This window comes from Gallinula chloropus (assembly GCF_964237585.1).
Source record: "Gallinula chloropus genome assembly, chromosome: 15".
Classification (NCBI taxonomy): Eukaryota; Metazoa; Chordata; class Aves; order Gruiformes; family Rallidae; genus Gallinula; species Gallinula chloropus.
Genome location: NC_140100.1, coordinates 5,129,250 through 5,155,558, shown reverse-complemented (window position 1 = coordinate 5,155,558; position 26,309 = coordinate 5,129,250). Strand labels below are relative to the sequence as shown.

General features: G+C 41.2%; 1 protein-coding gene across 1 annotated transcript in view; it reads left to right on the top strand.

Annotated features, from left to right (window-relative positions):
* Positions 1 to 25,260, top strand: part of EPN2 (epsin 2) — a 43,803-nt gene extending 18,543 nt beyond the window's left edge. Inside the window, exons 2-9 of the mRNA XM_084271113.1 lie at positions 2,760 to 3,530; positions 13,407 to 13,519; positions 15,082 to 15,174; positions 15,450 to 15,609; positions 18,607 to 18,780; positions 20,384 to 20,476; positions 21,385 to 21,600; positions 23,162 to 25,260. Of these exons, the coding sequence (XP_084127239.1) occupies positions 2,936 to 3,530; positions 13,407 to 13,519; positions 15,082 to 15,174; positions 15,450 to 15,609; positions 18,607 to 18,780; positions 20,384 to 20,476; positions 21,385 to 21,600; positions 23,162 to 23,499 (1,782 nt within the window). The 5' untranslated portion in view covers positions 2,760 to 2,935 and the 3' untranslated portion in view covers positions 23,500 to 25,260. The remainder of the gene's footprint in view (positions 1 to 2,759; positions 3,531 to 13,406; positions 13,520 to 15,081; positions 15,175 to 15,449; positions 15,610 to 18,606; positions 18,781 to 20,383; positions 20,477 to 21,384; positions 21,601 to 23,161) is intronic.
* The last annotated feature ends 1,049 nt before the right edge of the window (positions 25,261 to 26,309 follow it).

Below are 26,309 nucleotides of genomic sequence, written 5' to 3'. Positions count from 1 at the left end.
GCTATTCCAGTGAAGTGTCCCCCTTGCAAATACTCCGTTTGCAGATAATAAGAAGGTGGCCAAACTGAGCTAATTTAGTCAATTTGAAATTAAGCTTGAATTGAAAGGAAAGGTGGAAGTTTGGGACCTGCTGACGGACAAAGTGACAGATGAAACCATCTCAGCACATTTGCATATGGAGAAGAAATGACGCTGGTTTCATGTGCGCAAGTGGAGGCACAACTACCAAAAGACTTCTAGAAAATAAAGAATGGGAAATCCTAGGCAGTAAATAACTCTGGTGTGATACAAACCTGTCACTGCCAAGTCTGAAATGTAGACTGCTTGGGACTGTGTGTGTCTCAAGAAATAAAGTGTAATAGATGCATGGAAAGACATCAGGGATGACTGGAGATGCAGAGCAGCTATTGGAGAGAGGGATTGAGTTTCTGGAGGAGATCCACGGTTCGTGAGAAGGCAGACTTCTGTAAAATCATGTGTGCCACAGAAACTAGGATGATTTGTTCTTTGGTAAAAAGCATGCCCTCTGTCTACTGCTTGGAGAATAAACGTCCAAGTTTAAAGTATGCGGTAGAACTTGTTTGTGTAGCGTGGATACTGCAGCGCTGGTGCGTACTTGGAGAGGGTGAAATGGGAAAATAGAAGTGACTTCAAAAAAGGGGGTGGTAGAGACGCAGCGTACCCATCGCTGGTTGGTAAAGCCTCCATCACAGGTTGAGTCTAAGGCACCTAAACTGCTGATAATGTAAGGCAGGGGAATAGATATGTTCTTATCTTATACTCTTTACAAGAAGATTTGTGTCTGAGAATGTTTGGTCTGGTGGACTTTTTACTTACCTGGCTTAGGAGTCTTTGTAGTTCTCTGTTTTTGATTTTTCACAATGCTTACAGTCTCTTTGGTTGGGTGACAAGCTCAGCCTTTACTGGGGGTTTGCATTATTCTGATCTGGGATCAGCATCATCACTATAGTTGTGTTCATGATTAGGCAGGTGCTTGTACGCTCAGCTTTTACCAGCTAAAGAAGTCACTGCCTGCAGCCTGCTTTTCCTCTCTGTGACTGTCTTTACACCTGCTGCCACCTGCTTGGGTAACTTGTTTCAGCTTTATGGATTTGTCTTAATCCATTATTGGTGTGTCAGTGATCAGAAGGGCAGGTGAGTCAGCAGGTTTGGACAGTGTTAACAGCTGGAGTGAAGCAGCAGTCAGAAACACCTGGGAACGTTTATGTAGGCTCAGCCTTTTCAAATCCTTTGTGTAGATGTAAATGCACCAGGAGGAGATGCCCCGTTTTATTCCACTTGCTACTAGCCATCTGACAATAGATGGACATTCTTCTATAGCTGGTTGTAAATACTGGGGAGAACACCAGGATGATGTCATTTACCTGAAGTTGAGTGTTAACCTCATTTAAAGCTCATTTTCCATGATGTCATAATGAGGTTTTTATTCTGCCAAAAACTGTCTTCAGTGGAACAAGCTAAAATACAGTAACTGGATCTGTTCTGTGGCAGTTTAACTTGCCCAGAATGGTTTTCTAGGAAGGGTATATGCCTTTCTAGAAAGGATGTGTGCGCTTACGCTGAGAAAGTCGTCACAGAGCTACGTGTTGTCCGGTTTCACAATTTTGCTTTCATTCTAAATGGCACCATAGTAATTTGAAGAATGATAACAATGTTGGGCTTGGAATCTGTGCTTTACTTCTGTCCGGTGTCTTTGGTAAGTGATACAATTGCTTCTTCAGCGACTGTTTGGAGAAACATTATCAGAGGACATCTTGACTGCGCTGTCTGCGTGAGTGTGCAGGTTCCCTTACAGCACCCATACCTGGTGTTCATGCAACTGGCGAATATCAAAGGCTGTTCTGTGTTAATGAAATAGCAAAATCTGCCAGTTTACTCAAGTAATGTATTCTAAAGCTTCATAAGCCTCTGTTTACTTGAAACAGTGACCTTAAATAAATAACTGAAACGGCTCTCCAGCTCTAGAGCTTGTCCTTTGGGTTTTCTTGCCAGTCATTTTGGTTTTACAACTCTATTTTCATATAATTAATACTACTTCTGTGCTGTGTGAAAGACACATGGAGCAGAAACTGAATCTGATGGGTGCTGTCAAATGTACAAAGTAAATGCATTTGGAAAAAAGAATTCCCCCTCTAATTGGCTTGGCGTTAAAGGTCACCTTCAGCTGGAGTGTGATGTTCTGGTCCTCATTTACCTTCTGTAGGCCTCAACTTGAATGCAGAGCAGTGTTGGAGATCTCTGCCCTGAAACTGAGTGTGCTTTAAACTTGCTTGAGGTTTCAGAAGAAACATGGTTAATTTTTAGGCAGTTTGCTTAGTCTCTCAGTACAGCAGTGATAGACCGCATAGTTGTCAGTCATTAGAGGAAAGCTACTGTCCGCTAAATGCGGAGTTCCTGATGATCCATCTCAGCTCTGCTAACTAGCATTGTAATTTCTGTAACTAAAAATTTGAGGTTTTTACTTTGGAAACTAAATCCATAGGTTGTTTCTTGGACTTTGTTTCTCTTTTGGTTTACAAGTTTTGCATTTGCATCGACACGGATATCTTCTTGCTCTTGTGCTGTTAAGCAGTTCGGGTTTCTAATCTTCAGTGTTTAATAAGACTTGTGAGAAGAGCAAGTTGTTTTCAAAATGAGATGTCTGGAGAAAATTCATCAGTTAATTCTAGCAGATTGCTCTCCATGTAGGAATAATTAAAAACGCAACTGATGTGCTTTTGTTTTCTTCCCTTACGCAGGTCATGGTTTTCATTTTCTCGTGTCATTCTCTTGAAGAGAGGAAATGATTGTAGTGGAACGTGTTGCAAATAAGCCACTGATCCGGAGCCTTCGCAGTTCAGAAACGTTCATAGAAGAGCAGATATAGCTCCCTCCTTTGTGTTCTGGGGTCTGTCTTGTTCAAAGGGAAAGAAAGATGACGACTTCGTCTATTAGGCGGCAGATGAAGAACATTGTGAACAATTACTCAGAGGCCGAAATAAAAGTTCGGGAAGCGACCTCTAATGACCCCTGGGGTCCCTCCAGTTCATTAATGACTGAAATAGCAGATCTGACTTACAATGTTGTGGCCTTTTCTGAAATTATGAGCATGATCTGGAAACGACTGAATGACCATGGCAAGAACTGGCGACATGTGTACAAGGCCCTTACTCTGTTAGATTACCTGATTAAAACTGGCTCAGAGAGAGTGGCACAGCAGTGTAAAGAGAATATTTTTGCTATCCAGACATTGAAAGATTTTCAGTATATTGATCGAGATGGTAAAGACCAAGGCATCAACGTGAGGGAGAAATCCAAGCAGCTAGTGTCTCTTCTGAAGGATGACGAGCGACTCAAGACAGAGAGGGCCCAAGCCCTGAAGACCAAAGAACGCATGGCTCAGGTGGCCACTGGAGTGGGTAGCAATCAGATCACCTTCGGCCGAGGCTCCAGTCAGCCAAACCTATCCACTAGCTACTCGGAGCAAGAATATGGGAAGTCTGGAGGATCCCCAGCATCTTACCATGGCTGTAAGTACAAGCAAACACATCAAATGAGTTTCTCTTCTTTTGAGATACCTTGTACCCTGATTTGCTGTTAGATATGAGAGTAAATGCTGCCTGCTAGACAGATTAATATGCTGACTGCAAGGGGCTTTTTGCAGGTCTGCTCTGAGGGACTAGACTGGTGAAACCTTTGTTTTGGAGAGGATGTGGGTGTTGGCCTAAATCAATTTAAAAAGTTGTTTACTGTCAATTCCCAGAGGTAGCATTGTCAAGCTACTTTTGTTAAGGTGTTCCAACCTTTGATGCGATAGACCTCCAGTCTTGGTAGGGAGATTTTGAATGGAATGCATTTGTTTCTAGTTTTAAAAATAAAGTTTGTTGTGTTGAGGATTTTTTTGTTAGGTATAATTCAAGAAAAACTTAGAAATACAGAGTATTTTCTGGATAATTTTGCTTTGGTGCTGCTATTTTATGTTAGGAAGAATATTGGTCTTTAATTACCTTTATTGCTTGCTCAGCAGTTCTTAAGAGGAATAACTGTTCGGGTGTGTCAGTGTTATATTTATACTATCAGCATTTGGTGTGCAAATATCAGTACTAAATGCTGTATTTCATTCTTTAAGAAAATACAGTGATGTGGGAAGAATGGATTCTTTATGCCACAGCTTGGGGGAACTCCCTGTCATGTTAGGAAGAGGCCTGATTTGGCACTAAATCCTTCTTAATATAAGTAATGATCTGATGAAAGCTGCTTTGGCTGGAATGTCAGCGGTTGTGGTCTAATTCTGAAGGAAAATCTTTTCTTTAAATGAATGCTTATAGTGTGTGGAGTACTGTAACTGAGCCAGTGTGGTGAATCGATTGAGCCCCAGTTTTAAGAATCTTAAGTCTGTCATGTCCTGTGTCCCAGAGCGCTTCTCAAATTATAAATACGTGAATGTTGTTAGTGTCTCGACACTGCAGACATTTTCTGTGGAAGGCAGGAGGATGTAGCAGGACAAATGTAGCCAGGATGAAGAATATCTCTGTCTGATTAAAGAAAAAAAAAATCCTGCTCTTATCCACAGCTTTTTTTTAAAAGGAAATGTCTTTGGAACGTAGGGTTCAAAAAAAGTGCATAAAGGTTTCCAGGTATGAGAATTTTAATCTTGTCTCTTCATTAGCAGTGAAATAACAGATTAGTTTTTCTGTAATAACCATACTCAAACATTGATTTGGTGTGAATGTTTAATGAACATGTATATTATCATACAGTAATAATTCTTCTTTTGAGGTTCTCAGAACTCTGTTGACAACAAGAAAATTCTGAATTTAGGGCCCAGCTTCAATACTGTTGATTTTAATTTATGCTGTTGGACTGAAGTAATAGTCACTGAGGTATGCTGAGCACGCTTTGGTTTGTTCCACAGTGTTATTTCTTCACTAGCTCTTAACTTTAATTAGTGCAAATAACTATTGTTTGTCATATTAAGTGTTACCAGAGGCTTCAAACTATTCCTCACAGCAAGGGTTGAGCAATTTGAGGTGTGCTTCTGAGTTGTTGTTCCTTGGACACTAAGAATTTTGATGGGGGACTAAATGTCAAGAAGCCAGTTTGGTTATTCCTTCAGTATGTACACAGGGTTGATTTGCTGGGTACAGCAAAGTCTCATGCAGGCAAAAGAGAGTATGTCTCTTTGCAGGAGTGCTTTTGAGGTGATGATTTCTTAATCTTTATTTCTTCTCCCCCCACCCCAGCATGTACCTAAGAAGCTTTAGAAATCTCAGGCTTTTTAAAATTTTTTTTAGGTTTTTCCTCTGTTGTAAACTTTCTTAGATGTAACTATCAGCAAAACTAGAGATGAAGTGGTGGTTAGTTTTTTTAATCTGTATTTTTAAAAGTTTTAATAGGTTTCTTATATAGTTTGAGTGCAGCACCTTACAAAGCAGCTGTGTTAAGTACTTCTGATAACGGAAAACTTTGTGTAGAGCTTTGCCCTTTATCCTAGGAAACAAGAAAGAAGTTTCATCAAAATCCAGACATGTAATATGTTACATAAATGTAGGGTTATTCTTGCACCTTCTAAATGTGATAAAAAGATGCTTTTCACTATTTAAAGTGAAAGAGATTGTATCCATTGTGTTTTCTTTTATAGTGATACCCTTTTGTTCTGAAAATGCAGATTGGGTAAAAGATGTAAAATGAGTTAAGTTACGCTTAGCTCCTGGGAAATACTTTCCTTGGAACAGTTTTAAGATGTGGTTGCTGTACTGTATATTCTGGTAGAATTGCCTTTCATTCCTCTGTGCCTTTGAAGAGGAGATCAGAGACATTTAGATTTGTGATCTGTAGCATGAGAGTTGCCTATTAAAAATGCTCGTTCTTGGCTAGATGTTTAGCATGTCTTATTAACATTCAAATACAAATAAAGTTTGGGAGAGTGTAACAGTCTTTTTACCAACATAGCTAAACGAAATGTTTCGTCTCTCAGTGTTTTAGTATCAGCACATTTTACTGTTGTTCCTTGCTGGGCACGATGGGTGGGAATTGCAGATTTTGAGAATTCTTAGCTGAATGTTTTCCCCGTTACTTGGCAAGGTTGTGTTTGGCTATAAAATCTCCTAACTTTTAATACTTTCTTGCAGAAGAAAAGCCTGAGCTGGCTGAAAGAGCTTAGTTTCTGCAGGGCAGAGCAAGGGGAACGGGTAACTTCCAGAGGATAGTATGTCTGGACTGTGCGTGAGGTATCTCTTCCCCCTTCTGTTAGTTACTAAAAGTTACAGCTTCTTAAGTGTGTGTGTAGGCTCCTGTCTGCCAGGGCATATAAAAATTGGGGTTTGTATTTGATGTTGAGTCAGAAAGTTTTTTCTTGTAGAGTTGCTGGTCCTTGTGTCTCAAATTTATCCTTTATGGAAAAATACAGCCTGTATATTGTGAGAGGATTCAAGACTGAAAAGGATCTCTGGACTGATGTACAATCGTCCCTCACTGCTGCAGGCAAGCCCCACTGGTAAATAAGGACTTTTCCCCCCATTTCCTTGCAGATATTTTCATCTCCTCTCTAACAGTCCTTTAGAAACTGTGGAAAGTGAAATGGTGAAACATGATAGTTTTTAATAAAACCCCTTCCCCCAGAGCTTTGCCTTAATGACTCTGTTGGCCCTGAAGATCTCTGTGCTATAAAATTTGCATAATTCTAGGGAGTATATTATAGCATGTGGATATTACTGACTGGTGATGCAAACATTCGTAAAGGTATTAGGATGTTTTTGCTATCTGGACTTGTAATCTGTAAATGGAAGCCAAGAGAGATGCTGTACAGCTAAAAGGGAAAATAAAGCTGCTCCAAACTCCATCTTGTCAGCAGTTTCTGACATACTGGGGACAATTGGCTATCTTCCAGCCTTAAACCTAGGCAGTTAATGTGCAAGTTAGGAGCTGTTAAATATTCCAAGATGAAATACATAGAGAAGGTTTTTTTTATCTATTTTGGAAAAGGAATAAATTGTATGGTGTTTCATTAAATCTTATATGAGGTTTTATTTCACATTAAGAGAATGTTCTTGTGTGGTGTTGGGAAAAAAACCTGCTGAGGAGAGGAAGGAATGTAATAGCAGTATTTGAAATCTTTTGCAGCAATAGTCCCCCAACCCTAATCTGGCTTTATGGCTAAATACTGCCTTTATGATAGATGTTAGTCACCCAGTTCTGAAGACTTCAGCCTCTTGTTCCTGGCCTTTCTTCACCTGCAGTTGCCAGGGACCACTTCAGTGGGATTCTGGATTTATGGCTGTATATAGGGCAAAGTAGGGGGTGTTCTTAGTACAGACCACAAAGTCTGAGCTGTGGTGCAGCTTCAAGCCTGGGTGTGACTTTGTTAGCATTACTGGTCTTGATCAAGTCCTTCATGTACTGACTCTCTCTAAAGTATTCTTTCAGCAGAGGCTACACAGGAATATCATTCTCTTGCTACACTGGAGTCATCTGCATGGCAGAAGTGTAACCCACAGGCAGTTCAGAGTGCCTGCAAAATGCTGTGCTCAAGCACCTCGGGCCTGCAGAAGCTCTTAGGGAGACAGGGCAGGAGTGTGGGAACTCAGATTGCCTTGTGCTTTCTCAGCTGTCTTGGGAGCAGGTTAGTTGTATTGCCTGTAATGGATCTGTCTGGATCACCACAGCTGAGCTGTGACTGCTCAGGAGCTGGGTAGCTGCTGCAGCTCCTTGTTGTGTGGGTGGTCACGGGAGTCGGAAACATGATGGAAAAATACCCTGCCAGGTGGGAAGTGACTGACAATTCCAGTTCTTTGGCACCCATGCCCCTGGAAGGTTGTGTGTTCAAATTAATTTCAGCCTTGAAGGATCCCTGGAAAATTCTGGTCCTCTTCTTGTACTGCCTTCATGTCTTAAAAACCAAGTTTGTGGAAGCCTGACTTTTTAAAGAGGTCCTGTCCTGCTGTGCCTAAACCAGGACCTACCTGTGCTGTTTTGGGCTGTACGCATGTCCTTTTCTTTGTCCATCTGCTGTCTTGTGCTTGGGTTGCACACAGAAATGGCAGCAGAGCAAGGCTGGTGTGTGTTTTAATGTCCTGATTTCATTCACACCAGCGCTGGCAAGCAAGGAACGAGGCAACACACACAGTGTGACCTGGTTTTAGAGGAGCGCTTTGCCTGCAGGTAGGCTGCTTGGCTCAGAAAATCACATTCCTTATACATCCAGCTGATTCGATAAAAGATCAGTGAAAGATAGAGACTGGGAAGGGCTTTTATGGACCTTGTGAAATGCCAAGGCTGTTAACCTTACCTGCAGAGATTTTGGGAGCAGTTTTCTTGAGCTGTAAAGATGAGATTTCATTTATAGTGCCTATTCACATGAAGTTGGCTCGGTATTTAAAAGCAGTTCCGTGAAGCATTAGCAAGTTTATGTTCACTCATCTGTTTCAGCTTTGTCTTCTTGTTTGAGCAGAAAATAATTTGGAGGAGTTACTATTTTGGGTTTGACATTATAGGAGATTCAGAATGCTTTAAAGTTTTCTTATCATCTGTTATACATCTTTACAGGTTGGACTACATCTCTGGCCTTCCATTTTAGTCAGGGAACATACGGTGTATCATCCAGCACTGAATCTGGATGAGGTGCATAGATAATTTCTGTAGTTTGAGGTGTTGCAGGTGTTAGGTAGGCTCCTGTGTTATCTGGCAGGTGTCACTTGACAACTTGATTTAGTCCTCTCAGCATACTTTGTTTTTCTGGTGCTCTGAGTAAAGGTGGGAGATGCTGTTGGTATGGTCAGGGTTCTGTAGTTGCAATAAATTACCTGTCTGTTAAGATAAGGGCAGGGATCACTGGGTTGGGGGTAGGGGAAAGGTCTTTAACCAGAATAAGCCTTGAGGATTTGTTTGGTATAAAATGAATTTAAAAAGTGCCGATTGCTTCAGTGCAATTGAAAATCAGGCAGTAAGGCTGATCAGCTCCACCTTGTAGCATTAATTTTCTGCTTGTATTTGAAAGGTCTCTTTAATTCCCAGTGGAAAGGTGGATTGCATGGTTCCTTCTAGATTAAGCAGTTTACACCTGCCTTTTCATGATTCAAGGGGTTAGTTTAGCTTTTTGAAAGAATCCCACCTTTATTTGAACAGTCTTTCATCTGAAGACTAACAAATGGGGTCTGTGCTTGGTTCCCACGTGAATTGCTATCAGTTTCTAGGTTCTTACCTTGATATTACTCTAATTTTTCAAGTCAGCCTTGGGTTTTGTCTACTTTTATAGGCCTACTGGTTAAGGTAGCAGTTTTTCTTTCTGAGCAAATGTGATTGAGAACTGTATTCTGTTCTTAAGAATGCCACGGGCAAATTATAAAGCTGGGGCTCATTTTTTGTGGCACTCTATGCAATCACTTTGTCTGGAGTGACAGTAAAAAAAACCAAACCCCAAAAACCCAGCACAGACTTCTGAATGAAAATACTCAGTCTGATTTATCATTATTGTAGGCAATAACTCTGCTTTCTAGCTGTGCTCTGTGTATGTTTTAACTTGCTAACTCAAACCTATCGATGCTTGTAGAGGTCTTTTCATATAGCCAAAATATAGTAAATTATCAATAAATACGTATGAAAGACGTCATAACCTGTACTTGAGACAGATGGTGGAGCAGAATCCTGCTTTAGTGATTAACTGAGGTTGGAAATTGCTTCCTTGTGCTGCAGCTAGAGTCTTGTTGAGTGAACAGCCCAGTGGCTTGTCTCCCTGCAGAAGCAGTTGCCCACGCAGTTGCTCCTGGGCAGCCCAGGGGAGCTGGGATCTCCAAATTCTCAAAGCAGCATCAGAGTGGGGCTTAGCAGGTCAGAATCGATCTATTGAGTCCCATCTTACATAAACATCTGAGTTAACTGTCATGTGCTGGGGGATAAGAGATTCTTTGTGTGGCAGTGATACTGTTACTAAGGCAATAACCTTTATGCTAGATCCTCACAACTAAAATGTTAATGCAGGATGAGGCCAAGACAGAAGGGCTGTTACAATACTGCAGGAATCCAGGAGTGAAGTTGCTGGATAAACTCAGATAAGTACCAAAACCAGCGTTTTGAATTTCCCTTAACCCTTTTTCAGAACACATGCTGGCAGCTATTTAATATAGATGGGTTTATAAACCACTGCAGAAATTTAAATGTAAAATAGCAACATTTTCATCAGTGTTTTTTAACATGAAGCCCAGGGAAGAATTTAAAACTGACAATTCAGTTTTTTTCCTTTTTTTTTTTTTTGGGTAAAAGATGCTCTAAAGTGCCTTTCAGAGTTAATAAAACCAAGCAGAATGAATTGCTGAAAAGCCTAAAAGCAAAAAGAAATAAGCTATATCTGTGAGACCCCTTATTATCTGTGTTCAGATCCCAGAGCTGCTGAATGCTGGTCTCTGTTGGGAGCTGTGAGGTAATGTAGCTCTCTGCCAAAGCAAGCCGGCCGTGCCCCTGCACGGCTGGGAGGCCAGGACCCACCATGGGAGGCAGAGGGAGATGCTTGTAGTAGGTTGCAGCCTTTTTTTTGTGCAGAAATGCTGGGTGCTGTGAAAAACTGAAACTGGTGAGCACTTGCAGTAGGTAGTCCTTCATGGGGAAATGGGAGGGAAACCAGTGGAGTTAACTTAGCCCATTTCACATAATTGTACAGTCACTCTACCACCAGGTTTTTAGTTGTTGGGGAATACAGTTGTGTCAGTAGAGCTGGAAAAAATCCTGTGTGTAAAATGCAGGATATCCCATTCTCCTCCACAATTGCAGTTGGAGAAACCCAAAACTGGAAGGTACCTGCTGGATCGTAGTCGAGGTCACTAAATTGGTCTGTTCTGAGGTGACTCTATTGGTGGTGAGTTTGTGGGCCTATTCAGCTCTTGTATGAAACTGGTTATGACTCTCTTCTTCCCCCTCTGTAATTCCTGCTGTATCTATTTGTATCTCAGCTTTATTCATGGTCACTATATACCATCGGTTCTTGCCCCCTTATTTTAAAAAGTTTTTCTCCACAGTATTTGCCAACCTGATGTATTTAGCAGTTGTAATGTTCTCTATCTTCTTTCTGCAAAGATAAACATATAAAATAGTCTCTGCTGAGAAGGAAAGTGTCTCCACATCCGTTCTGTTTTGAAATGACCTGTCTTGGATTTGAATGACTAGAATTAGATGAATTCTGACTAATTCTTTGATGCAGCTGTGCTAGTGTTAATAAGAGCTGTATTAAGTTAGTGGCTGGGAGTTTTCATGTGTTTTCCTACTACAGAAAGTTCTTTACATTTCTCACAGTTGCAGTTGATGCCCCAGTTAGAAGGTGACCATCAAACAATTTTTCTTTCTCTGTATCATCCTGCTTCTAATCTTCCCTTCTTAATAATGGGGGTTTTGAATATTCCTGTATCTCCCTCTAGTTTGCCAATTTTTCTTGTGTAATATTTGCATTTTCCCATAACCACCTGCATTTGTTTATGACACAGTTTTTCTTAAGATTGGTCTTAAAGCCAGTTCTTGAGAAACTGCATACCAACAAGGAAGCTTACTAACAGTATGATGTAATCTCCTCCTCAGCTGGTTCTTTGCCTATTTCAGTTCTTAAACTACACACTGTTTAACAGTACCATCGTGTTCAACATAAAATGCTTTGCTGAGTCAGCATAAATGAACTGTACTGCTTTTTTTTTTGACTGACAAACCAGAGAAGGATCTCACTTTGTCTGTTATGGGCTACCTTTTGGTAACCTCATGATGAGTTTTATCCTGTTTACTTTTTAATTCTCTTTATTTTCATATTTTAACTTCACAAACACTTTTAAGGTTGTGTTTTTCCATGCTGTCAGACATCCTGTTTTTTGAAGCCCCATTTATTTCTACTTCAAGCCCCTAATAATCCATATAATATCTTGGGGAGCCTGTCTGTGACTGAGAGAGCAAAAAGTACTTGTGAGGCAAGCTAAATTTAGATACTTTATATGAGAAGGAGTTTGAAAAAGCAATAGAATTGAGGTATGAGTAACATAAATGTGCAGTAAAGGAGCTTGTTTGGCTTGAAAGCTCAGGATCAGCACAGTGTGGAAGGAATCATTCTGGGCGATTAAATTATTTTGTCCCTTTAGAAATAGAGTGGAATGCGATGGGACATTGGGTGTGTGGTGCAAAGGAGAGGTCATTCCTTGTTTCTGGCCGCCTGCATGAGAGAGAAGGTTGTACTTTTAATTTTACAATGTCATTTTGGCCTAAATGTTTGGGGGGGACAAGCTGGGGTTGAAGTAGTGATTGTAAAGGTGTAGCATGGTGGGTTTTTTGTTTGCCAAAGAGTAATTAAAAAAACCCAAACCCAGTCTAATTTGTACATGCCTAGCTGACCTATTAAAAATGTGACTTGAGCTTGACATCACAGGTTAAAAACATGGGTCCTATTTATGAAAAGTTAATATATATATATTTGCTATGCTAATTATCATTCCAAAAATTTTATGCAAACTTCTGCATAAATGATTTGGATGCTAAAAAGTTATCTGAGTGAGGGAGAGGACAAAAACTCTGTAATTACTGTACAGTGATAAACATATTACTGTCTTCCCATTTGCATGGGAATTTCTGCATGCTCCTTAGGGAAAACATCATCAACAGAATATTTGTGCATTGAGAAATTGTGTATTTTAGCTGTCAGGTTTGGCTGTTACTTGGGGAGGAGTGAGGGAGATGGTCAGCCGCTGCTTAGCTAACAGAGCTCTTCGTCCAAAGAATGACCAAGAAGCAACAAAAACCAAACCGCCCCCAACATATATGTGAAACTTCTATTCTAAACAGAGAATGATACAGTATTTTGGTAAATTTTGGGTATGAATAGCTGGCTTGTTGGTCTCTGAGCCTGCCTTGCTGTTAAGAATAGTTCTTTATCTGTCCTATTAAGACCGTATTATTTTACAGAAAAGTGGGTGGTATCCAGTTTTACCCTGGTATTGGCCAACTCCCAGCGAGTTCTTACTGACATTGTAAGATTTAAGAAATTATCAACAAATGTTTTCTTGAATGATTAATTCTGTGGGTTTTTTAAGTCAGTGTCCTGCCCCCTGAGGCTCTGATATGCTCAGGCAGGGTATCCAGCATTGGTTGGTGATGTGCCTTGATGTTACATTGACACACAAAGCCTTTGTTTTCCTGCCTGGCAGAGTTCTCCCTGCTTAATTGTTCTGGCTTGTTAACCTCAGCCTCTGTACAAGCTTTATCTCAGGGAGCCCGTCGTGGTCTGTGAGTCGGTGGTTCCTGGCACTCGGGCATCTGTTTCTGCACTGGGGACCTTCGAGAACAGCTCTGTGAAAGTGGGGTGCTCCGCTCACAGGAATAATCAAACCTATTATATCTCTTTTGTGGTTTGGTGCTAAACTTACTGGGGTTTTTTTTATCTCCCACAGCTACATCCCCTCGAGTTTCCTCCGAGCTGGAGCAGGCCCGGCCTCAGACAAGCGGGGAAGAGGAGCTCCAGCTGCAGCTTGCGCTGGCAATGAGCCGGGAAGTGGCGGAGCAGGTCAGTTCCCGTGTAGGTTTTCCAAACTGTGCTTTGATAGTTGAGCCTACAATCCTGTTGTGGGTTGGTTTTTCTTTTTTTTCCTTTGTCAATGGCAGCTTGGCTTTCCTCCAGGTGGAATAGGGGAAGAGAAAGGCTGTTTTGGAAGATGTTAGTCTTTTGTGTTTTAATTATTATTTTTTTTTTTAAAAATAAACATCTCTCAAAATAACTGCAGCCTCTGAGCTGCTGAGACTAGTGGAAGATGACAGTCACTTTACAAGACGACTTTGTGTGGGAGGATGTTAATCATCACATTACTGAAGATGTTTTCAGTTAGGAAGAACTGAAAACATGATTAGTCCTGAAAACCTGCATTATTTGGGCCAGTGTAAGAAATGTCAGTGAATTCTGATTATAATGAAATTTTGAATGATCTGCTTATTGGGAGAGATTGTCTGGAACAGAAGGGTGACCTGATAGAAAGTACTAGATTTTATAAAGAACCTGGCTTAGAGTAGCTTGGCTCCTAACCTGTCACGTGGGTTATGTTACTGTGGTACTTCTTAAGAGGTTCATTCTGAATTTGGAGTAAAATGCTGTAATTATGGATAAAGTATATTGCTTGCTAATGTATAATGATGTTGTTGAATCTCAGCTATGAGTGAAAATTCAAGTCAGCCTGCTGAGGGTCTGTAGTAGTTTAGAAGTTTCCTTTGACAATTTTACCTTACTGTTGTATGTCAGGCATTAGGATCTCTGTGCCCAGAAAGGGAAACTTGTCACCCAGTAAACTTTGTCATTATTGAGCAATGAAGTTAAAAAATAAATCAGGATCTCTCAGTTGAAATAGCTTGAAAAAATCCCAAGGGAAATAGCAGCTGGGGGATTAGTCAACTTCTGAAGGATGTGATGCAAACAAAGATATTTAAAGTAGTTGAATATGCCACAAACACAGTAGTCTACAGATGTTAAAAACCTACAAAATCTGCATGGATTTGCCAGATTAATTCACTGACCATTCCTTTTAATGGTTTCTTTCCACTGACTGTGGAGGGAAGCTGACAAAAGCCAGGAAAAGTAAAGTTGAAATTGCTGTGTCCTTCAGTGGTGATTTGAATATTCAGAAACACTGCAATAATTTATAGATGGGATGTTTACTTTGTCTTTCAGTTCTGTGGTGTTTCTAGCATTGTAACTGAACTTTTGGAAAGACATTTTCATTACATAACTTTCCCATCAGGTGTAAGACAACACGAGGGCAAATTGCAGTCAGCAAAATGGAAGTTATGATCCCTGTTACGCTGGTGTTGCAGGGTCAGGGTGCTCCTGACCTCTTGAGACAAGAACCACAAGAACTCTTTCTTTCCCCCCCCCTACATGTGTTATGTACAAGTTACAGCCAATGACCCTGGCAATCCCACTGCGCGTGCCTGTGGTGCACATCACTCCTAGGGTGGCAGGGAGTACTGCCCAGGCCTTCCCTGGCAGTGTCCTGCCCAGGGGGAGATAGACACCTGGAGGGAGCAAGCAGCACAGTCTAGGCTAATGGTCTATATCAACAGTGTTGATTTCCTTTGCAGGAGGAGCGCCTCAGACGCGGAGATGATCTGAGATTACAGATGGCTCTGGAGGAGAGTCGCAGAGACACAATTAAAATTCCCAAAAAGAAGGAGGTAGTGCCTTCGACTAAGAAATTCCCGGTTATGCTGCCAAAAGCTGAAATACAGTAACACAAAATAGCTTAATACTCAGCTCTTTTATGCTTTTGGGATTGCTTTGTTGTATAGCTTAAAGCTTCTTCCATGTGGGTTAAATTTCAAACTCTACTAGTCAATGCAGGTGTGTAAAAGGAAAAAAATAATAATAATAATTGCTTCTTCACTCTCATGGGTTTGTACCTCAGATTGGGAATGCTCTTGATTAAAGCTCAGATTATTCCTGCCCTCAGCATACCACTTTGTTGGACCTAATGGATGCCCTGCCCTCATCGGCACCGGCCCCTCAGAAAACAGAGCCTTGGGGACCTCCCGCTGTTGCAAACCAAACTGATCCCTGGGGAGGATCCACAGTTGCTGCAGCTTCTGCCTCTGACCCATGGCAATCATTTGGTAAGAATAAACTGCCAGAAGGAATGCTTATTTAAAAGATTTTGCTTTTTAATGTTGAGCTTCTCAGAGTTTCTCAGTGATGGTGTACAATGTCATACTTGGTAATGACAGTGTATTAGTCCAGTCTGGTTGTTTCCTGTACTCCAGAACTACTGTTCCCCTAGCTCGTTTTCAAGCCAGAAAAAGAAGTTAAACTTTCCTGCTTTTTAACTTTTCCAGCTTTTTTTTTTTTTCCTGAGTTCTTATCAGTGCATTTTGCATCTTAAGAAAGAGTGAGGCTCCTCTTGACTTTGTACAGCGAAACCAGTTTGTCTCATACCAGGGGGATGTTCAGCTTTCACTGTTAGTTGTGTCCAGTGTCAAGGGTTTAGACTCTTCCCAGTCTTTAACATAGTACTTAGGGTGCCTAAATGCATAAATATGAATCACATTGTCTTTAATTGCTGCTAGGGAAATGTGACATGTAAACTGTCAGAACCAAATTGATTGAATTGATTAAATGGAGATTTTTATACAAAAAAAAAAGGCTACCATTTTAAGTATTCATTTAATGTTTCATAAACATTTGGTGCTGAATTAATGGAATCTGTTTCTGAAGTGAAAGATCCAGGGCTTCACATCTTCAAGAGCAATTAAGTCTGCTTGCTTGCATGCTTGCTTATGTGTGTGTGTGTGTGGTGCTGCCTGTCACATGCTGGTTTTGGTTAGCCAAAGTCTGTCCAAGGAGTTGCTCCTTTGCAAAAGCTGATGGCTTCTCACAGTGCATGTCAAACTTGCTACATCTGTGGAATTGGAGCTGGATCTGGGGTTCGTCAGCTTTGGGTTTTTTCTTTTTTTGAGGAGGATTTCTGTGTAAAAAGAATCACCAGTCTGAAGCAAAGCTGTCAGAGCCATGCTGTTAGAAGCTTTTTAAGACTATGACCTGTACTATAAAGTGCTTGAAAGTCATTTGCATTAGCATTCAGCACACTGCCATCCACATTCCTGATGAAAATTTTGAAGTTTAATAATGAAATGCATTTCCTCTTTTTTATTCCTTCTCCTGGTGGCGTTAAAGCCACCTACATAGCTGCTCAGCCAGCTGCAGTTCATTGTTCTAAGTGTAATCTGTTCTTTTATAGTGATAAAGCATGAAATCAGAAAAAGTCCAAGTTTTGTGCCCTAAGGCTGTTCAGTGTATCTTTCTGGGGTTAAAAAAGCAAATCCACCTTCTTCAAATCTCATACTGGATGTCATCCCCTGGCAAGATTTTCCTTGCATCAGTTGTAGCTGTAGTGTTTCCTCTGTGGTTCCCAACTTCATTTAAACCCCACAAACCACTCCTGGTTCCTTGGCTCCCAAGGATAGCCGTGAAGATGTCAGGTTTATGAATTTGACTGCTAATAGAAGAGTGACTCATTAAATTGTATTTCTCAAATCCTGCATGTGCTTTGGTGCTTCAGTAGAGATAATGGAAGCTACGGGAAGGTACCTTCCCAAGTGCTCTTACTTTGTGTGCTCTCCTTATGAAAGAAAAGGCATTTTTGAAAGCTTCTGTTTATGGGAAGTGCTGTCATTAGTGTTTCTTGTGTGGCATTGCTCGTAACTCAACCCTGAGGGGAGATAAAGGAAATGTGAGTATCTAGGTGCAGAGTTGTAGCATTTCCTGGTCCAAAGCTGTAGCAAGACTCTGCTGTCTGTTGATGAAACAAAGACCAACGTTGCAAATTGGAATTTATGCCACTGTGTATAGTGTTGAATTGGTTTTCAAGAACATTGTGATGCCAAGGAGGTTTGTATGTAATTTCAAAACATAATAAAATAAAACCCATGTGGTGGTTAAAGATAACAGCCATGTACTGCATGGGTAATTCTGCCCTGCCTTTGGATTATACAGTTGCTCTCATTTAGTAATTAAACTATGAGAAGCTTCATTGGGAAGAGGAAATGTGTTTGCATGTGCTATCTGACTTGAAGGTAATTAATTGATCACTGCAGAGTGGTACAGGATGTGCATAAAGTGCTAGTTTCCATTCCAGCCCTCTGACTGAGGAGGGGCAGCAGGGATGGATCAGGTCAGGATGGAACAAAGCAAGAGTGATACATTCCAATGCAGACCTCCCCTGCAGATCTGACATGAGGTTTGCTTCAGTCGTCCCAGGGTTTGATAAGCCAAAATAGTTCTGTGTAACAGTAGAAGGAGGAAGAGGTGACACAATCTGAGAAGCAGTAAATGGGTGAGCTGGGGAGGAAGAAGAAAAAAATGTCAGGAAGTTGCAGTGAGGCAAATTTCTCTCCCTTTCCTTCTGCCTTCATTTGTCACTTTCCACTAGGAAGCCCTAACCTTATGCATCACCTGAAGCAGCTTGGAAATCTGAATTCCACTAGAAATGAGAATTCTGACCATACAAGCATTGGGTTTAAAAAGATGTAGAAAGGTGTATCAGTGGGCAGCTTAGCTCTGTACTGGGAGCAGTGGTTACAAATGGGCATCAAAAAGCACAACTAGCTCAAGGAAACTGATTTTATTTTTATAAAACAACAACATGTAAAAAGAGTTTGAAAATTGTTTCCTTTGAATCTTACAGATTTCTGTTCTTTGCCCAAGTCAGCATTCTATATTTCATACCTTTTAGATACAGCCTTTTTATAAATCTTTTTTCCCATGAGTTCATAAATATATCCTGTGATTTAGGTCACCTTCAGTCAGATATCCTCTGTTGTGGTAATGTTGGTAACAAAAGCAAGTTTGTTTTCTTGTTGGAACTGCAGTTGTTTTCATTCATTTCAAGTGGGAGATTTGTTTTATTCAGACGTCTTGTACAGAATTGACTTGTGTTTGTTGCTCAGTGTGTGTGAGACAGATGCTGAGACTCATCAGTATTCCTAATGTTGAACTGCTTCACCTATTTATGTTTAGTATTAATTGCCAGTAATGGCTCATGAGAGATACTAACCTCTAAGGAAAGCTTCCCAAAGTGGAACTGTACTGACTGTTCCTTCTGGATCTCTTCACAGGTGCCAAACCAGCTGCTTCCGTTGACCCTTGGGCAGCACCAGCAGGATCCACAGCTCAGCCTCTGTCCAAAAATGTTGACCCTTGGGCTCCTGCTCAGCCATCTTCTACTGCAGCAAAATCTTCTGTGGATCCCTGGGGACCAGCACCTGCAAACAAACCTCTCTCTACTTCTGGTGAGAAACTGTCTCATCCCATATTCATATTATTGGAATAATTAAGGTGAAATACAAATTGTTTTCTTGCATTGTTTGGTTGAAAGAAGCTGTAAGTTGAGCAGTTTGCAGAACTGGTCTGTAAAATATCTAGTGGCAAAAAGAACTTAAAATGTAATCATTGCTTAGAACTCTGAATTTGTGTTGCTTCTTCATGCTCTGTCCCTTCTGCATTTGTCTATTGGTATGTGTGGATGCACGCTGAGCACTTAGGACTGCTGATGCTCTTGAGTTCTTAAATGGGTTTTATCTTTAATTAGGCAAGGACTTAATTTCTGGAAGTGAATGATAGTATAATTTTACCTTTCATCATGATAAATAGCTGTGCAGATGGATGTCTCTGCAGCTGTAGATTGACAGGTTGAGCAGCTCCATGCTCTGAGGTGCAAATGAAGGCTTGTTTCTTCAGACTGAGGGTGTGAAAGCTATCCCTAAGCCCTTGTGTGGCGAGATGCAGAAGGTGCTGATGTAGTTGTCTGTTCATGCTCTAACTAATGCAACCTTGATGAATCCTAATACCAGGTATTTTCATGTTGGCACTGTGGTTAAATGCATTCTGAATACATTTTCTGCTAGTCATTTATCACAGTACTTAATAAACAAAGGAATAATAAACAAAGGAATCTGAGTACTGCAGAAGTTGTCTAATCAGCTTTTCTCTGGGCAAAGGGCAATAACTGGATCATTATGAGGAGTCTTTAACTATGGTGGATCTTTGTTCCTGATAAGAAGTGTTGTTTTACACACAGTTTTCACTCGTTCTCTTGGGTTTTTGTCTTTTTGCCTGCTCATGGAGTGAAGTCTGTACCTTCCTTGGCTTGAAATATGTTGTAGGTTAAAACTAACTTAGAAAAAACATTTCAACTAATGAAAAAAAAAGCAAGCACAACACAAACCCAAACTTTAAAGCTTTTTAGGGGTTTGCTGATCTTTTAGGTGTGGTTTTTCTTCCCCTGTTTTGAGGTAAGGGTGTGTCCACACTTTAAAAAACATTATGGTTTTGTTGGCTGCAAACTATGGGCAAGTTCTTGCTTTAGCTAACAGGGCTTTACTATCTCTACCTGGCGTGGATAACCTTTCTATTGCATTCCTCCTCCTTTTAACTTAGGAAGCGTAGGTTAAATCATCACTTGCGTTGTAGCAGTACTGCATTTGTCCTTGGATCTGTATTCAGAAGGGTCTCTTGAGGGCTGATTAACACACTTTATAGTTCAGGCTGTAAATTCATTGCTGTTCTCTTCTCCCACAACAATATATGCCTGCCTGTATGTCTCTAGTGCAAACACTCCATAAAAACCCAGCGTACTAAGGTGTGCCTTACATTGTGATGTAAAAGCACATTGCTCTGCATGAGCTGGTTGATGCTATAAGAAAGGACTGACATTATCCTCCTCCCTGGTCCTGGGTAAGAGTAGGAGCACTCAATCTATAACAACTGCTGCCCTGGGACTTGACAGAAGCCGCTCCTTGGTAACAGGAATGGGTTAGAAATTGGTCTCGGGATGAAGTGTGAGATGCAAGTGAAGATCTGTTAATGACAGGGCTGTTTTGTTGTTTTGAACAGGAAGTACATCTTTTGACCTCTTCAGTAATTTGAATGGTACAGTTAAAGATGATTTTTCTGAATTTGACACACTTCGAACTTCCAAAAAGCCAGGTAATGCATCAAATTCTTAGCATGTGGGCAGTTTGGTTGGTAGTCTCAGCAACAGTAAAAAAAAGAAGAATAAAATTGACTTTCACAGAGGAAAACATCAAGGCTGGTTATAATGCAGCAATAAAAGCTTCTTGTTAACATTTTGGCCTGTGCATGAACTAATGGGGAATGGGCCTTTTGCATTGTAAGCCATAGAATTTAACTCAGTAACCTTTTGCTGCATTGACCCAGAAATTTTGTTTGCCTGCTAAATTTACAGTACCCAACGTGTTTGGAGATTGGCTCATGCTCAGTGTCAGACAGAACAAGGTTGACCGACTTTCTCAGATGTGTAAATTCTAGTGTGCAACCACAGAAGGAGGATGAGAAAATGCTCTTCTGTGAAGGCTTTAGATTGTTTTTCATTTGGTTGTTACCCATTAAAATAAAAACGGCCAGACCTGAACATGGAAGTGCTTTTATACTGTGTACTGTCAGGATGGTTCTGCCTGAAAGAACAGTGACTAATTCAGAGCTGGGCTAGGCTTCTCTAACACAAAAGAGGAAACCTGGGTGGAATCTAGCTAGGAAGGGTGCAGCCATGGTGTAGAGCAAGGGCAGAAGCCTTTTGAATGCCTTGGAGACTCTCCATCCCATCTGTTGCAGCATAGCTGTGAGAATATTCACCAGGGCAGATGAGGTAGCGCCTTCAGTAGAGCACTGCAACTCTAACTTTAGCTGCTTCATGCTCTTCTAAAGAACATTTATCTGCTTGCATGCTGTTAGGGTGTAACACGTCCTGAAACGTTTAAAACTGACTAATACAAACATATTTAAAAATATTTCTGCTAAGAGACTTCAGGGTTTTCTTTGCTTGACTGTTTAGATTAATAAGATTAAGTTTTGTTTTTCTCTTTGTGTTGTTCCAGCTGAATCAGGTTCCACTCTGCCATCTCAGCATAGCGGTACCACAAGTCCTGATCTCTTTGATTCCCAGCACTCGAGCGTGACATCTGGCAAACAAAGTGCAGCTCGGAAAACCCCTGAGTCTTTTTTGGGCCCCAATGCTGCTTTGGTGAACCTGGATTCACTGGTGTCTAAGCCGCCACAACCTGTTACTTCACTGAATCCATTCTTGGCACCAGGTCTGTTTCTGCCCATTCCTTCAGTTTTCTGTTCTAGCTTTCCCTTCCTGTAGGAAAACTCTGCATAACTCAGTCCTGTTTGATTTTAATGTCAGCTGGTTTGGGCTTGTTTTTCTGGATTGCTTCAGCCAACAGATCATGACTGAGAGCAGGAGGATGAGGTGGCATGGTTTCAAGGCATTCTGCCAGACCTTGAGAGCGCAGAGTGCTTCTACTCTTGTGTCTGCCCCTGGTCAAGCAGTTTTTCTTCCGCTTTTGTACTTTCTCTCTCAGTGTGATCTGTTAGAAGGTGGCTTTGGTTTATTAGAAATGACTGAGCTAAAGCTGGTTGATTGTCAGAACAGGTAAGATGTGAATTTGTGCCACCAGAGAATCCCTCGGGAGGGTAGTCAGTAGTAGGGTCTTATGGAAGCAGGTAGGAATTACCCTTCTGCTTGTGCTCCACCAAGCACAGTCGCATCTCCAGGGGTTCCAGATAGCAAACTCTACAGTGTAATTTAGTGTGTTGCTTGTGAGGCTGTCCTTAGGCTAGTGTGATAGCCCAGTTGTGATCAAATCACACTCCTGGTGTAAAAAACCATCCTGGTCCAGTTCTTCTGTAAATTGGCCACTGTTAGAAGTGTTCCTTGTAGCAGGCTCAGACACTAAACACATGGAAGATGTGTATATATATTTAAAAATATATTCATGTGCACTGAAATTTCTGTGTGACACTTGTATGGTGAAATACTAATACTTTAAAGTGTTATTTCAGTATTTATTCTCTTCCTTCTTCCAATGGGAAGAAATGACAGTTTATTAACCTCCTTGGGTAGGAAGAAACCAGTCATTCTGAACAGCCTTGGCAGTGTTCAGCGAGAGGAAGTCTGTGTATCTGCCGTTACCGGTTACTACACAAAGTTTATAAGGGGTCACTGGGCCAGCCAAGTAATGCTATACATATACAGTAAAAGGAATTTGTAGTGTTGGCAGCAGTCCAAAGAACCTAAAATGCTGGGAAAGTTATTCCCTGCTTTTTTTCTAGCACTGCTGTAATTCGGAAACAACTTGTTTACTTTATGAATTCTTGTCAAATCTCAGTGCCAGGAACATGTACAGCTTCTAAAGGCAGCTGACTGGAGGAGATCTTGAGGAAAACGCTTAAATGTGTGGGAGCCAGATTGCAGTAGGGGAGTACAGAAGGCCTGTGGGTCTCTGCTGTGATGCACATTTTGAGAAGCATTAAAAAAAAATTGTAATTGGTGATCAGGATGTCATGGTTAGACGTGATTGAGAGAACCAAATTTAGGACCCGTCTCTCCGGTGCCTGTTATCAGCAGTGGAAGCTGTTGGCCAGCAAAGGGATGTTCTGTGGCATTGGGAGGTACAAGGAGACAGACTGTATTTGTGCACCAGTGCAGGTCTGATTCGCTGGACGGCATCCCTGTGGGTTTCTTGGCAGGGTGTGTGGGCATTGGGAGCATGTGGGGATGTACAGAAGGTGCATTTTTTTCCCCAAAAAGACGATCTACAAAACCTCCTGTGCCATTTCTTTCCTTCTTCCCCTTTTTCTTAAAACTAGGTGCCGCTACAGCACCAACTCCAATCAACCCCTTCCAAGTGAATCAGCCTCAGCCGCTCACTCTAAATCAGATGAGAGCGAGTCCTGTGATGGGAACCAGCCCTTCTTTCAGTGCTGTGCCACCAATAAGCATGGAGCCAATACCTCTGTCTTCCATGGCCCCAGTGCCTGTGGGAATGGCACCGATACCAGCGATGGGCACTGTGGCGTCTATAACAAGAATGGGCCAGGGGCTGAACGTGAGCATTGCAGGATCAATGACCCAACCTCTTCACAGTACGGGAATCCCGCCATCAGCATCCCAGTCTACAAATACAACTAACCCTTTTCTCCTATAAAGACCCAATTAAAGGAACTTTCTTTTCATAGTGTTTCCAGGCTGAAGTCTTTACAGCAAAATGAACGTGGCCTGTGTGGACTGAACGGTGTGTAAGAGACTTGGAAGTAGATTTGCAGTTTACAGTTATGATCTTTGAAGAGTTGTCTCTACTTACCAGTTAATCTAAATCTAGTCTTTGCTACAGATGGTACCTTACTTTGGCTTGTTGAGCATTATGTGAAATGTTCAGACTTTTCACCAAAGTTAGATTCTGCCCATTTTGTTACTTTGTTAATCATTTCAATACACTTTCTAGGGAGAACCTGCCATTTTAAACTCTGTTGGCTATTTTGTAGATGTCAGATGATGTGCTGGATCCTGAAATTACTATTTACCTGCATCTGTCACTTCCTATGCCCATATGATAGACCTGAGATTCAGAGTGCTAGTGAATGTTTTGCACATAACTATACACAGTTCTAGACTGTTGGTTCACCCATAGTCCTTACTCTTAGAAGAGAACGATTCGGAGGGCCCAGGTGGCTGGTTTTTATGCATTAAAACATTGCAACGCAAAATCGCACTGCTTTCCTATCAGAGGTTTGACCAAGAAAGCAAGCTTGTCTCAAAAGGAAAACAAACAAACAAAAAAAAAGAGAGAACCCAACACAAAACCCACAAAAGAAACAGACAGAAAAACCCAAGAACATTCTCAAGTTGTCGAGTATAACGTGTGCTGTTGTATGCGGTGTTGAATTTGTACACTACTCTCTAAGGACTCCTGAGGAACTCTCTGTGAGTGGCATGCTGCACTCGTGCTGAGTGAGTGTCCTGCTCTGTGCTTGTCCAGTACCAGCTTCGTTTGGAAGTTATCATGTGTATTTTGTTTTTATTTGACTTACAATGTGAGTTGAAAGGAAAAAAAGAAAAAAGAAAAAAAAAAAAAGAGAAATACAGTGGGACACCTTTGAATTCAATTTCACCGGGGCAAGCTTTAAAACTAATTCAGGCTTAACCTTGCTATATGCAGTTACTCTTGTATACTTTTGCACATATTTTGTTTAGTACAGTTTCATATTTGAGTTTGCAGAGTTACCTAATAGTCCTTTTTTTGCTAATTTTTATAATGTGGTTCTTATTTAACTGTCTGGTTTTGATAGATTTATCAAGTCTGGCTGAAAAATTAAGATATTGGCAAATGTCATTTTTATGGTTTTAATGCCCTCTTATTTATGGTTTTAGCTCTTTGTTTCTGTAAAGAGAGTTTAAAAGGGAAGATTAACACTAAAATATTTACTTTTAAATGAAGTATTCATAATGCAAATCGAAACAAATCCTCGTGACTAATTATTTTTAGATGAATTGAATTTGAGCGTAACCTGATTTAAGACTACATTAAAAAGCAAAAACACTAAAGTCGCCTTTCCCTTGATTTGTTCCCGTTCTCCGAGTTACCAGGCTGGACAGACGTTCGTTCAGCCTTTGTGGCGATGGGAAGAGAGGCCGTTTCTTTCTTGTAATACTTCAAGATGTTAAAACATCCTGGTGTACAAACACGACTCGTTAATCTTACTGACTAATTGATCTTAATGAAAGGTGCACTCCATATTAATAACCGGTTCCATTTACAGCTGTTAATTGTGAGCTGAACTATACGTTTTTTAACCTGCATGTCTGGACTCATCGGCACTAAACCACGCTCGGGTTTCAGCCAGTGTTTCTGGTGGGTCCCTGGCCACCTCAGAGACGGCAACGCTTCCGAGCGCTGCTTTCCCAAGCCATGCCGTGTGGAAAGGGATGGCCTAGTGTTTGCTGCTGCCTTGAAAAGCATCTCTGAATGAACTGGTGCATCTTGGTGGCCTTTCCCTAATTAGAGGGGGTGGGGGGTGGGAGGGAAACAAAACAAAAACCCGTGGGAGCTGTAAGAAACTGCCGGAGTTGCGTGTTCTGGTGTAACGGTGCTGAGTGGGGACTGTGCCAGGCGAGGGTCCTGTGCCGCAGGAGGAGGGGCTGGCTAAGCTGGAAGGGACTGGGGTTGTATCGTTTGGTGAGTAGGGGAGACTGAAAGACTATCAATCTAGGGTACAATCACAGATCTTAGCTGTGTAGGTCAGTGTAGCTCTGTTAGTATACGGAATGCTCAGTGTGTGGATGTTTCTATGCAGATTGTTCTATCCTCTTGAATGCTGTTCAATTTGCAAGTAGGATTCGGAATATTCATCTGCTCTTGTTTTTATATAGGAGGAAAGAGAATGGCTGTCCACACCCAGTATGTCTTTAAAAACAAAACAAAACAAACCATTCATGTTGCCTTTCAGAGTAAGGAAAAATACTTTACTTTTTGTTGTTGTTGAAGTTACTGAAAAGCGTAGGCCAGGAAGGGTGTGATTCTTGCAGGCGGGATGGGGGTGGGGGGGTGGGGGGAGTGCTTTCCAGTTGATCTGTGGCAAGATTTATCCTTCATTATTTTTCCAGTTTAATTTTATCAGCAGTGGAGTTGAGGTCACTTGATGTTTATCCCCTAGTCTGTCACCTGAATGCATTTGCAACAGTTAGATGGGGCGTTGTCTGTTCAGCCAAAAAGTTCTAACCACGTCCTCTTGTTAAACACTAGGTAACTGTTTTTTGGAGGCAAGATGGGGTTAATAGTAAGTACTTACTACAGTTTGGAGTCATGATCTGTCGCCGTGAATTGGTAACACGCTGTTGGTGTGGTAGGGAGCCCTAGCTTCATGAAACTGCTGAATGGCAAATTGTCGCTTTTACCCAGCCACTCCTGTAAGAGCTGTATTATTTTCACATTATATATCTGTATGTATAGACATATAT